At 45.9% G+C, this 12,337-nt stretch overlaps 1 protein-coding gene across 1 annotated transcript; it reads left to right on the top strand.

The window, feature by feature from the left end:
* The first annotated feature begins 1,726 nt into the window (after window positions 1–1,726).
* si:dkey-32e6.6 (extracellular matrix protein 2) lies at window positions 1,727–10,757 on the top strand. The gene is made up of 9 exons (XM_062564766.1): window positions 1,727–1,827; window positions 1,915–2,160; window positions 2,265–2,517; window positions 2,902–3,017; window positions 4,516–4,648; window positions 4,726–4,883; window positions 4,960–5,099; window positions 9,114–9,440; window positions 9,919–10,757. Exons 2-9 carry the CDS (start codon window positions 1,936–1,938, stop codon window positions 10,094–10,096), a joined length of 1,530 nt encoding a protein of 509 aa, XP_062420750.1. The 5' UTR covers window positions 1,727–1,827; window positions 1,915–1,935; the 3' UTR covers window positions 10,097–10,757.
* Window positions 10,758–12,337: the final 1,580 nt, after the last annotated feature.

Below are 12,337 nucleotides of genomic sequence, written 5' to 3'. Positions count from 1 at the left end.
ATGGACAGAAGGTCCCTGCAGAAATGGTAACTCTTTTATCAAACCAGTCACTGGGCCCATATTACACGCTGAAGTGTTTACGTTTGCATCATTGGCCCCTGCAGTGGAAATGGTCGACCCAGGGTGTTGTCAGACTGAGGTCAAGGATGGGGCTGGTGAATGTTACTGCTTGTTCCTGTCAAGATTAAAATGAATAGTTCTTGGACACATTGCTGTTTACCTTGGAAGAGCAGAGCAGAACCTGCGTTCCATGGGTTACTGTTAAGTTGTCCAATGTGCCATTTGGAATAAATCTGTCAAATGCCTTATCAGCTGAGCCTCATGTACAGTAAAACCAACCAGAAATGATCAATTCATTTAACTTAATGTGTTAAATATTCAGGCGTCTGATTTAAAACTCAGACGCTCTCGTCTAGGACATGAGAACACGTGTGTGTGAGCAGATTTAGTGCGAGCAGCTACTGAGCCAATAAAGTGGGTTTGTCGGCAGGTTTCACCCCTCAGTGAGAGATCCCAGTGTGGCTCAACACTCAGCCAGTGACACCAGCCCCACACTCTGCTGTGAGTGACACGCTACATGTGTAAGCTACACAGTCTATGGGCCTCCGGACAGCACTGAGCTCACACAATGTAAAGCTGCTCGTCTCCCAGAGGGCATGTTTGTTTTCGTACGTAGATGCCAGGCTCTGGCTCCGACCTGAACTCCCTACCAACCCGTGTCTTGTTTGGGGAAAGACCCGGGGGTCAGTCTGATGCCGTCCGGAGAGAAAAACACAGACATGACAGAAGATCGTGTGTCATAACGTCTGACTAGAATCTATCACTGTTGTACGAAACCTATTGTGTTCCAGTTTCCATCTTTTCCCTCTCTGCTATTCCACCAAAAGTTAGCAGCCAGTTATGAGACGGTGAGGAGACGAGGAGGAGCAGGGCGGGTCTGTGTATTTTATGGTGTGATGAACAAGCCCTTATTAACAATGTGAGAGTTTATTTTCTTTTTTTTTTTACCTCTCCGCCTCCGAGAAGATATTCCTTCCCCTCCCTCTCTCATTTCGGCATTCGCTCTGAGTTGGTGGCATGTGCCACTTGGTTTAGCGGTGCTTTTGGCTGACTCAGGACAGAGACGGGGCTCCAACAGTTCTTTGTGGTGATGCATCCTCTCGTGTTAAGTCTCCGCTCAACGTCTTCTCACTGAGTTTCCTCAGTTTTGCCGTTACCACCAGAACTCTTTCCTCATCGCTTCGACACCCCCCCCCCCCCCCCCCCCCCGGAGACCTAAACCTTCTGGACTTCTCAACAAAGATCTTTTGCAACAATGCGGATGCCGAGGACGTGGATCACGTGGGTTTGTCTCCTCCGCACGGTTTCATCAGGTTTCATCTCTTCGCATGACACGCATGGATACCTGGAAACTTCTTCTAGCGCACCTCTATTACAAACTGCAGCACTTCAACCAGCAGGAACTGATACCAGGGTGACCTTGTTGGATACAAGTGTAACCCTCCCTTCTGGTAAGATGGGTTCATATCTCCTAAATGCCGCCTGATTCCGTCTGCATGATCTTGGCTAATAAATGCTTTAACCCCTGAAATACCTGGAGTGGAGAGCACTGTCTTTATCTTGCACTTCTTTAAACCTTTTGTTCTGCTCGGCTTTCTGACTGGTGAAGAAGAGGCGGAGGACGAGCGCCTCCCAGCGGAAGCAGAGAGAGAAGAGCGGGCGCATCGAGGCGTGGAAGTCAGAAAGCTGCAGGCCGGTCGGAGAAGAAGAGGTGCCTGGGGGCAGAGGAAACACGCAGCTACTGTGGAGGCCACTGCATATAGAATAGTAGGACAGAAATGCACCTTCGTCAATGGAAAATCAACAAACTGCCCACAGGGGACTGCCACATATGTTGATTTCATCTTCTTGCAGGCGGGTTTCGGGCCCCCCGTGATGGGATGGAGGAAACGTGGGAAAGGACAGGAGGAAACAAGTGCTCTCTTTGCTGCACTTAAGGAGCTCCACGCTGATAAACAGCGCCTGATGGATCAAGGGAAAACACAACAGGAGGAGGTGGAAGAAGGAGAAGATGAAGATGACGACGACGACGACGACAATGACGACGACGACGACGACGACGACGACGACGACGACGACGATGAGGAGGAAGAGGAAGAGGTTTCTGTTTTTTGGATGAATAAGGCAGTTTTGCTTCAGTTAACGAAATTATCCATTGAGCAATTCTTTCTCACACCTTTTTTTCTTTTATTCTTTTGTGTTAGGAGGAGGAAGAGGAGGAGGAAGAGGAAGAAGGACAAGAAGAGGAGGAGGAAGAAGGAGGAGGAGGGGGAGAAGAAGAAGAAGAAGAAGAGGCAACTGAGGCTCCAAGCAATCAAACAGAAACCCAGACCAGCTCTACAGAGTCTCCTCTCAGCAAGTGTCAGACTGCTGACAGAGAAATCAGCTGCAGGGGCGTCGACATGAGCCACCTGCCAATCATCCTCAACCCACTGGCCACAAATCTGGACTTTGCAGGTTGGCGTGTGTATGGTGGTGCTAGAGGATGCTTCACACTAAATAAGCCATGTTGGAGGGATGATACAGAATTGGTTGGACTATAAAAGTAATACAGCTGGGATATTGATTGCAAATGAACTGTTTTTTTTAATTATATCTTCTGATTCATTCATTATCTGTTCCAACTTTGATGCCACTAGCCATGAATATAGCTTATTTTGGCATTGCATCTACAGTACAGTACATGTCAGGATGGTGAACCATTAAAGACAAAACTAAAATAACTAAGTTCATCAACTGATTACGTTGAAATCAAAACAAAAGTAACAGCACAGATATGTCCACATTACATGAGCCGTGAAGTCATGCGATTTCCCGGATGACATGTGATTTATCTTATAGAGAACAACATCAGGATCATCACGCCACACGATTTCTCTGGTGTGCCAAACCTGGACACACTGGACCTGAGCCGAAACCAACTTGACGACGAGTCGTTCAGCCGAAGCCCCCTGGCTGTGAGTACCGCTTCTCTCCTCTTCCATCTGGGTCTCAGCAGCTCAGTCTCAGCGTGTGCCAGGACGTCACACTCATAGAGTTGTATTCTGCATGCTTCATTGTGCTCACCGCTGTTCCGGTTCAATTGAAGGCTACTTGTTGTTGCTTAAAAGCAATCTTACAAAGTGTCTCCATGATACCAATGCAAACGACGCAAAGAGTGTCACACCGACCGGACGTTCACATGAAAACCAGACCCTTCAAATGAAATCTAACAGCAGAGAAACAAACCTGCCCTTTCAGACCAGAAGTACAAGTCCAGCCGGCTCTACCTACAGGCAAGGGAGTGTTACAACTGTCATTCATTTTGTTTTTAAATACATATATTTGTCACTAGAGGGACAGATTCAAGACAAAATCACACTTTCCTTTTTGCCTGATGTTCAAGTACCTGAAAAAGCTTTATATCCCAACATACAAAAACCCTTACATTAGTGTTTAGGAGCTATGGATTGATTTGGTTTTGTGAGTGTCAAGTCAAGACAATATAATAACTAGCTCCCACATCGTTAAACTGCTTTTTTTTTACAATGTAAGGCCGTGGTGCAGTAATGTCTACCTGAGCAGAGAATAAAGTCTCTCCCTTTGAGCGCGTGTTTGTGCACGTGAGCGTGCCCAACTGGTTAGCTGAGGCCCGGCCCACACGCCAGTCACAGCGGACAACGCTGTTGTGCACTCAGGCGTCGCCGTGGAATCCAAGAACCCATCCTCCGATCCCCCCTCGGTTCCTTTTTGCTGAGTTTGGCTGGCTCTTACTAGCACAACTAGCTGCTCCGTAAGAGCCTCCTCTCATGGAGAATATGCAGCCCGCTAGATGTGAATGGGTTTTATAACACACAGCATCCAATTAAAACAAAAAAGCAGGCTGTCTCCTGTGTCATTAGCGTTATATACGAGCACTGGGAGTTGCATTAACGAATCCTCTCTAAGAATAACCTCTGGTCTAACCTCGGGATGACCACAGGCCAAACTCAGACCTTAACCACGCTGAGGCAGCCTGCCACGCTCTGACCAACCATTACGCTTCACCACCAGCGTCCTCTCCCGGCATTGGCTGGAAGAACCTGCTGGAAAACAGCTGCAGCCAATGATGTGGAAGATAAAAGCAAATTATTTTAGGCAGAGGTTGTTTTTTTTTCCTTCTTTTTTGTTGTTGTCATTTTCTCCTCATGTCCCGGTAATGAAAGAGGACTGATGAACTGGGTTGGAGAATCCTCCGAAAGATTCATTCCTCTGCTTTGAATTGACACAGATGAACCACAATGGCTCCAACTGAAGAGCCACTCAGTGTGCGTTTTCTAAAAATACACCATTATAGATGACACGGAGGAGTATTTCTGTGTACTCTGTGATTGTGAAAATCTTGGCATGTTGGGATTGCAAATGATGGATTTTGAAATATAATTTAGTCTGTTTTATCTGGCCTGTTCACCCATCTTTTTGCTGCGTGTCCTGCAGAACTTGACCTTCCTGAAGAAGCTGAACCTAGACGGCAACCAGTTCACCCGCATCCCAGCGCTGCCGCCGTCTCTGGAGGAGCTCAAGATGAACAAAAACAACCTCGGTGAACTCAGCCCTCGCTGCTTCCAAGGTAGGAGTTGCGTCTGTGTGTGCATGGAAGAAAAATGTATCGTATGGAAAATGATGCAATCTGATGTTCCCCTCTAGGTTTGATGAACCTGTTGAATCTTGAGCTTGGGGGGAACACTCTGTACGAGGAAAGCGTGTCGCCTCTCGCCTTCAGACCGCTACAGCGACTCCTTCGCCTTCAGATGGACAACAGCAGCTTTCGTTCCCTCCCACTGGGCCTCCCCCCCTCGCTTCAGGTGCCGCACAGGGTCACGGGGTCTGACGATAAGATAAAAAATCTATGCACATCTTTCTGTCTTTCTTTCTGTGCAGGAGCTACATATGAATGGAAATCAGATTAAGGGGGTAACAGAGGAGGCTCTAAGGGGGCGTGTCCATTTGAGGGCGCTGCAACTGAGTCACAACCTGCTGCACGAGCAGGACATTGCTACCCACGCCTGGACCCATCTCAAGTACGTCCCTCCATCCATTAACCCCTCCCTCCATCCACGTTAAGTGATTTAAAATCATTATGATCTGCAGTTCCTCCATCAGACACACGGGTGTAGACTGGTATCGTTTGAGGTTCTGAGCTCTTTAGTCTTCATCACACTAATGAGTATAATTGGCTTTAAAGAACTGTCACTGGCTGGATTTACTTTCTTCATCTCCCCCTCTTCCCCCAAACACATACCGCAAGTATCCCAGAGGTTGAGATGGCTGACCAAGAGTCCTTAAATGAGAGGGAGTGTGAGGAGAGCTTGAGGGTAACTGCTTGCCTGAATGTGTCTGTTTGTGTTTGTGTGTCTAAATGTGTGTCTTTTGCGTGCACATGCTCCTGTTTTTTCCCTGTGAACCACATAGGAGCCTCCGGGAAAAAATTCCTGATGAAAAACAGTAAAATGCAAATGTACAAAATTGGTGTTGCACTATTTCACTGGACGATTTTGTGGAATTGTAGAAGGTAGAGAATTGTAGAGAGTAAAGGGAAATTGAACTAAAGAATCCAAAAAGTGTACTCTAAAACAAAATTTAGCCAGAGCAGGGAGACAGAGACGGTGTGAAAGGGAAAAAGAGTTTGAGTGAAGTCAAAATGGAGCTCGGCGGCGCTCCGATCTGTCGCTTGACTTCTGATTTGACACTTGACCTCATTAGCAGAGACAGCAGCGGTCTTCCGATCGGCACTGCTGGCTTATTAGCTGGCCCCCCTTGTTAAAAGCTTCCTTCAGCACGGCATGGACTAGAGCAGTGGTTCTCAACTGGTCTGGCTCCGGGACCCACCATCGCCCCTTAATCCCAACATTCTCAACATCTCAAATTTATTCAAAATCAAGTTCATAAGCTGAATTTTATATTCAGGATGTTTAATTATCCTAAAAATCCAATGTCTCCCCCATATCAGAATGGTTTGACCCAACCTGGCACACACTGCTGAAATCTTGGACAGACGACACTCCGCTGCATTAAAAAAGTTCCTTCAAAATAAAATCACAGGATGATTTTTTTTTTCTTTTTCTAATTTTTATTTTCCCATGCAAAGGCCCGCGACCCACCAAAAAACGGGTCCGCGACCGACCCAACAGTTGAGAACCACTGGACTAGAGGGTGGAAACAAATTCAACTTGACCTGAACTCGGCCACCACAGCAGCAGCTCAGACCTTAAAGGGCATATAGCCGTAAAACAAGACTCCTCCCCGTGGTTGGATTACATTTAATTCTGCAGACCTTCAATAATTAAATCCACGTTTAATTAATTGCAGTGAAGTATATTCATCATGTAGCCCTGTGGAAGGGTGTGAATAATCAATATACGTATATATGGGATGGTTGGGGCTGAAAAGTGAAGTGCTTGCTGGTAAAGTGAACTGCAGTGTGCTGGTTGGTGCGCAGCCTCTGTTCCGTGTCCTGCTGCCTCCTGCTGGGCCTCAGTGAATATTAAGCACCAGGGAAGGTTTCAAGGGGCTGAGGAGGGTATTTTGTACTGGGATTTGTCTCGAATGGACTGTGTCTCCAGATACCATTCCTTTGCACTCTGTAAACTTATTTGAGATCTTTATTATTGCCATTATGAAATAAGCTGTGTCATTCATAGTACTTCAGTATTGTACTTGAATATAGTTTTTAGTTTTTCTACTTAACTTAAATGTTATTTTGGTACTTTTTTGCTTATTTATTTGACTTTTGACACTTGAAGTATATTTTGCCTGATCAGCATTGTTCATCCTGAGACAGATGTATGTGTAACCCCGGCCCTTCCTCCAGTTGATACAAACTTATCAGCAATCTTTGCCCCAAGCTAATGGAACAGACTCCAACTACACACCTTATTTTGTTCTGTCAACAGAGGTTTGTAGGGACGTCAGAATAAAGGCATCATTGCTACGGCATCAAACCGACTGCACGCAGGCACAGGTTCAGTGATCATCGCTCAAAAGATGCGTATCAGGAATGGATTGAGCCCGAGGACTTGTAAAGAAGCTCTTTTTTCTTATGATCAGCACACATTTTGCATTAGGCTTCTATAAATGGCAAAGGAAGTAGCTCACATACATATACGGCCTACATCCCGCCAATGCTTAAGTGAAAACTTCTTGTATGATTTAGGTCACCTTTGGTTTTCTTCAGTCTTTACCCAACAACAAATGGCTTTAAATACTAACGATGTGGCTGAAGACATTTTCGTTATTGTCCATCCATCATTCCAGTCTTGTTGTACACGGCCTGCTCTGCACAGCCCCTCTGCCTGGTTAGCTTTCCTATCCGGGCTCGGCTGCCAAAGGGCGTAAGCCAACTTGTCTAATGTGCGCAGGGGGGGGGGCTCGTCCCAGATGGATCCTGGATCTGATTGCTCCTGGCAGTGCTTTGCACAAAAAGAAGAACACGCATTCTGTAATTGTTTGTTGTTTTTGCATGTTTCATTAATCGAGTGCACATGTGGGATCAGATTCATCACACTGTGCACAGTGGCTATTTTTCCAATTCATATTTTCTGTTTATATACAAATGTTCTCTGCAATGATCTGTGTCTGTGAGCATGCAAGTTCATGTATTAGTGTTTCTCCTACACATCATGTTGCACATGGTGGTGTGTGGTGTGTGTGTGTGTGTGTGTGTGTGTGTGTGTGTGTGTGTGTGTGTGTGTGTGCCATTTGGTGTGGGGGTGGAGGGCTCTGAGAAGAGAGGATTGTGTGTGCCTCTGCTCATTAATACCATGTGGAGCTCTCAGCATATGTGGACTGCTGTTTAGCTTCCTGGCAAAGACACATTTTTTAAATGAGCACAAAACTGGCTAGAACTGGACCTGAGATGTTTTTAATATTAAGCAGAACATTCATGTTCTCAGAAATGTTAAACTGTCAGAACCAAAAAGCCTGCCTGGCTCGTTTGTGTGTTTTAATTTAAATCTGTCATTCTGCTCGCCCTGTGGTCTTTTATTGTCATATTAGTGTGATGTTTTATTACACCTGTGTTAAACAGATAGGTATGTAACCTGCGTCAGATCTCCTAAAGCTTTCGTTTCGACCAAACGGGAGGAGCAGGGCCTCGTGATAACAACGCACTTTACTATGAACCTGGCAAATATTTGGAAGCAACCCAACGTAAACATTTCTTTGGATTGATTAACGCGCATCATCTATCTTGTAGAAACGCATTCCCCACAAACGCCCGTGATTAATGTAGCCCTTGAGTTGAAAAGTTGACGCGAGGCGAGTTAAGAGAAACGTAACTAAACCTAAGTCTTACCGTGAGTTACCTTTACGAGCACCAAATATCTGTCTCATCCATTCATAACCCGCCACTCGCTTTCTCCTCATTGGTCCCAATTGTGGTAACTGGCTGCCCACCGTAGGCTGTTCTGCGCCCATCGGCTTTTCAGTGCAGTCCGTGGATTGCAATGAATGTTTAGGAAATGAGGTTCCTCTCCCGCTGCGACCTCCCTTGGAAACTCAAAACACTCTGCGTCTCAGAGCCCTGAAACCTGGTCGTCCCCGTGCCCCCCCCCCCCCCCCCCATGTCGTTCCCATGTCGTTCCCGCAAACTAGTAGTTAGGAAACTAACTGTTTCATCCCTTTTATCTGCACCTCAGCCACAAGTTCCCCCTCTGACTGCCAGACTCTCTTATGTTGCACCCCCTTAGGACCCGTCACCCCCACCACCTTTGTTTCTCCCATGACTTCCCAGTAACTTTGCCTCCCACTCTGCACTCCTGACCCCCCCCCCCCCCTCACCCAGCATCCCCGTGCAGGAGCACAGCCGGCCAGAAGTGGGCGTCCATTATCAGCCATTACCGTCTAATCCAGAGCTTTGTACAACACACATGCTTAAGTCAAGCAGGTGAAATGTTAACCTTGATCACCAGCTTACATCTCTAGGCTCAAAGCACAGCTGGGGCTGTTGGACTTCATCCTGAGAGGCGCAACCACATCCAATAGTTGTTGAAACGCTTCACACAAGTTTGAGTCATGCTTCTTTTGTGTCTTCTCAGGTCCCTGGAGGCCTTGGACCTGTCCTACAACAAATTCACCTCCGTCCCGATGCATTTGCCTCGTCGTTTAAATAAACTGAGCCTCCAACACAACAACATCCGTCACGTTGCCGCCTTCACGTTCCGCCACATGCGGTCCAGCCTCCAGTCCCTCCGTCTATCCCACAATGACTTGAGCGACGAGGGAATGGACCGAGTGTCTTTTGTTGGAACATACCGCTCACTGGGTGAGCTCCTACTGGATAACAACCGTCTCGGTGAGGTCCCTCGCTGCGTTCAGCAGTTCAAGAACCTGCAGGTGTTGAGACTGGACAACAACCAGATCAGGTAGAATCACACTCTGCATAACGGTTTCATTTGATTTGGAAAATGCTGGGAAACGCTACGTGCATCCTCGCTTCCTACGACACACTGTCATTATACAGCCTTTAACACATTTATTAAAGCCAACACTTCAACAGTCCTTATCACGGAACTAAAATCTAAGGGGTTTCAGTCTTTCTGTTCATAAATACATGAATGTATGTCCGTCCTTGGATTTTATCAAGGTAAGTATTACTGCAAGGTCGTGGGATCTAATATTTATTAGTAGAGCATTTTGTCCTCATTCCGTATTGTATTCAGATGGGAACCCCAATAAACTGTTAAACACACGCTGGGTACATCTTGCTCTTTTTTCAATTATTTTTTAATTATATCAACCTTTTGGATATTTGAGGAAGCCCACATATCAGTAATTGTGGAAGAGAAATGCCGCTGGTAGATGTGATTTGTAAATGGAGGTGTCCGTATCTTGTGGTTGCAGGCTGGTGAGGCAGTGGGGCGTGTGCCACCCTCGTAGTGCTGGCTCCTCCTTGGCCTCCATCCACTTGGAAAATAACCTTCTGGATGTGGAAAGGATTCCCCCAAAGGCCTTTTCCTGTCTCACTGATGCTCAGGGACTGATCCTCCATCCACAACAGAAGCTCTCACGTGACCAATAGACCACACAGTGCGAAGGACTTGCATGGACGGATACACAGCCACAATATATGCATTGTGACGTACAGCTAAGCAATACTTTGAGTTCTTTTCTTTCTTGATGCATGGTTTACAGACACATAGTATTATAATAGTTTGCTTTGCCATTCTCTGCTTTCAGGTTACCATCCTCAAACCCGCGTTTTCCTGTCACATCTCACCTTCTATTAGAAAATTGACAGTAATGTTTTTGTATGTACAAAAGCAAATCTGTAATTTACACAGTTGTGGAAATAATCATTATGTAAAAATGCTCTTGGAAGTATAAATGGAAAGTACCGTGCGGTGGAATCCAGATCTGGTCAAAGCACACCTTCATTAAAGTATAAAGTATTTAATTGATGCCTTTGAGGGAATGAAGACGGAAATGGATTAAATAGTCTCTAGACTATGTCTGGGCCTTGTGCATGGAGCCGACAGTCATTTTAAATAGAAATAGAGTAGGGTTGTTTGCAGCGTGGCGGTTTCTGAGAGATGGTGAAAATGTCTGGTGTCACAGTGTGAACCTAAAGGGGCCCATTTGGAAGTAAAACATGAACATTATGCGTGTCTCCATCACCAGATGACTTCCAACACAAACATCCACCACCAACCGCTAAGCAAACAGAGACGATCCAACTGTGAGAGCGGTTGGGTGGGTGGGTGGGGGGGGTCGGGGGGGCCTCAAACATGTATGAATTGCGTAAGTTACTGTCAGAATGTGTTCATTCGTTGGGGTGCAAGTATACGTGCGCGAGTAGGACCGGGGCTGCCCGTTTGTATTTGGAAGGAGATTTGGAAGGTTACTGGAGCTGGGGTGGGGTGGGGGGGGGGGCGGGGGGGGGGGGGGAAGAGCAAGCTGACTTTCAAGGCACAACGCAGCGATTGTTCCCAGAAAGCTTGCGAGCCAAGTGAAAGATGAGAAAAGCATTGATGTGCCATTGATTCCAATGAGATTAGAAGACCCAAAGGAAAAGAGACGGACAGACTGAACTAAAGCCTCTGAAACTCCGGTGTCCTGCCAAACTTTATAATGTTCTGTCTTTCTCTTTCGGAGTATCTATACCTTGTTTATTCGGTTGTCGACAACGCAGCACTCTGTCTCTGATCTCAGGGTCTTTGAAGGACGTATGAAGTGAATGGGAGACTTGCCCACGACCTTTCTGTGTCACACACCCTGAACACAATCTTGAGAACATAACAAAAAACCCGAGCCCTGTTGCACTCTATTGTTATTTTCTCTGGAACAACAACCATTTATTCCTTTCAACCTGTATTAAAAAAAACTCTGAAGTTAGACACCTCAAACTATAACAATGTTGTCAGTTTCTTTACATCATATCCTGATGCAACACACATAAAAGCTGTGCATATTTGCAGTCTCACTCACACAAGAACAAATTCAATATGATTTGAGGGCTGATGGATTTCATTTGATTTGAACCACCCTTGAAAAGACCCCAAACGCTTATATCCCTACATTATATCTCTTGCAGCAATGCATGTCATTAAAATTATGAAATGTTGAGTGGTGCTCACTGTTGTAATTTAAAGACGGTGCACTTGCTGTGTTTACCCAGGTATGAGTTTTTCAACAGAGAGCAGGGTTTCTGCTGCTTTAAATGAGGCCTGCGGACTCTTCAGTTTACGACTCGCTCAGAGGGAGGCAGAGAAAATGAAGCTGGGGTATTGTGAGGCAAACAACTAGCAATGTTAACAAGGTTATGAGAGCACTTTGCATGCATGGTTTGTAATATGAATGCACGCGCATACACACACACACCCACACACACACACACACACTCACACATGGACTTATTTACTTCTCACTCTCCGCCTGGGCGTGTAATCACATGTTAGATTTCTGCTTTTGGTCTTGTGCATGTGGTGCAGTCTCCATTCTCCATAATTGTACATTATTTTTCCAACAGCACATTACTGCCTAAGAAACTAGACCTTCACATTCATACTGCAGCTCCTGCATGAACAGGCAGAGAAGTGATATATCCGAACTCCTTTTCAGTTTGTTTTCCTTCTTTGTAGTCTTGCACAGATGGATGCTCCTGCTTGGATGTTAATTCCTTAAACCTCTCCTCCTAAGCTTATGACAAATTTCACCCGCTTGCCACTTCATTACTGTCCACCATCCTTTCAGGGACATAACTAAACTTTGAATTGATGTCCCAGTGCACCCAACAGATGGCTTTCATCAAGTTGAACTGAAC

Source organism: Pungitius pungitius, chromosome 1 (assembly GCF_949316345.1).
Source record: "Pungitius pungitius chromosome 1, fPunPun2.1, whole genome shotgun sequence".
NCBI classification, from domain to species: Eukaryota; Metazoa; Chordata; class Actinopteri; order Perciformes; family Gasterosteidae; genus Pungitius; species Pungitius pungitius.
The sequence above is the reverse complement of the archived record's forward strand: the minus strand, read 5'-3'. Positions and strand labels throughout refer to the sequence as shown.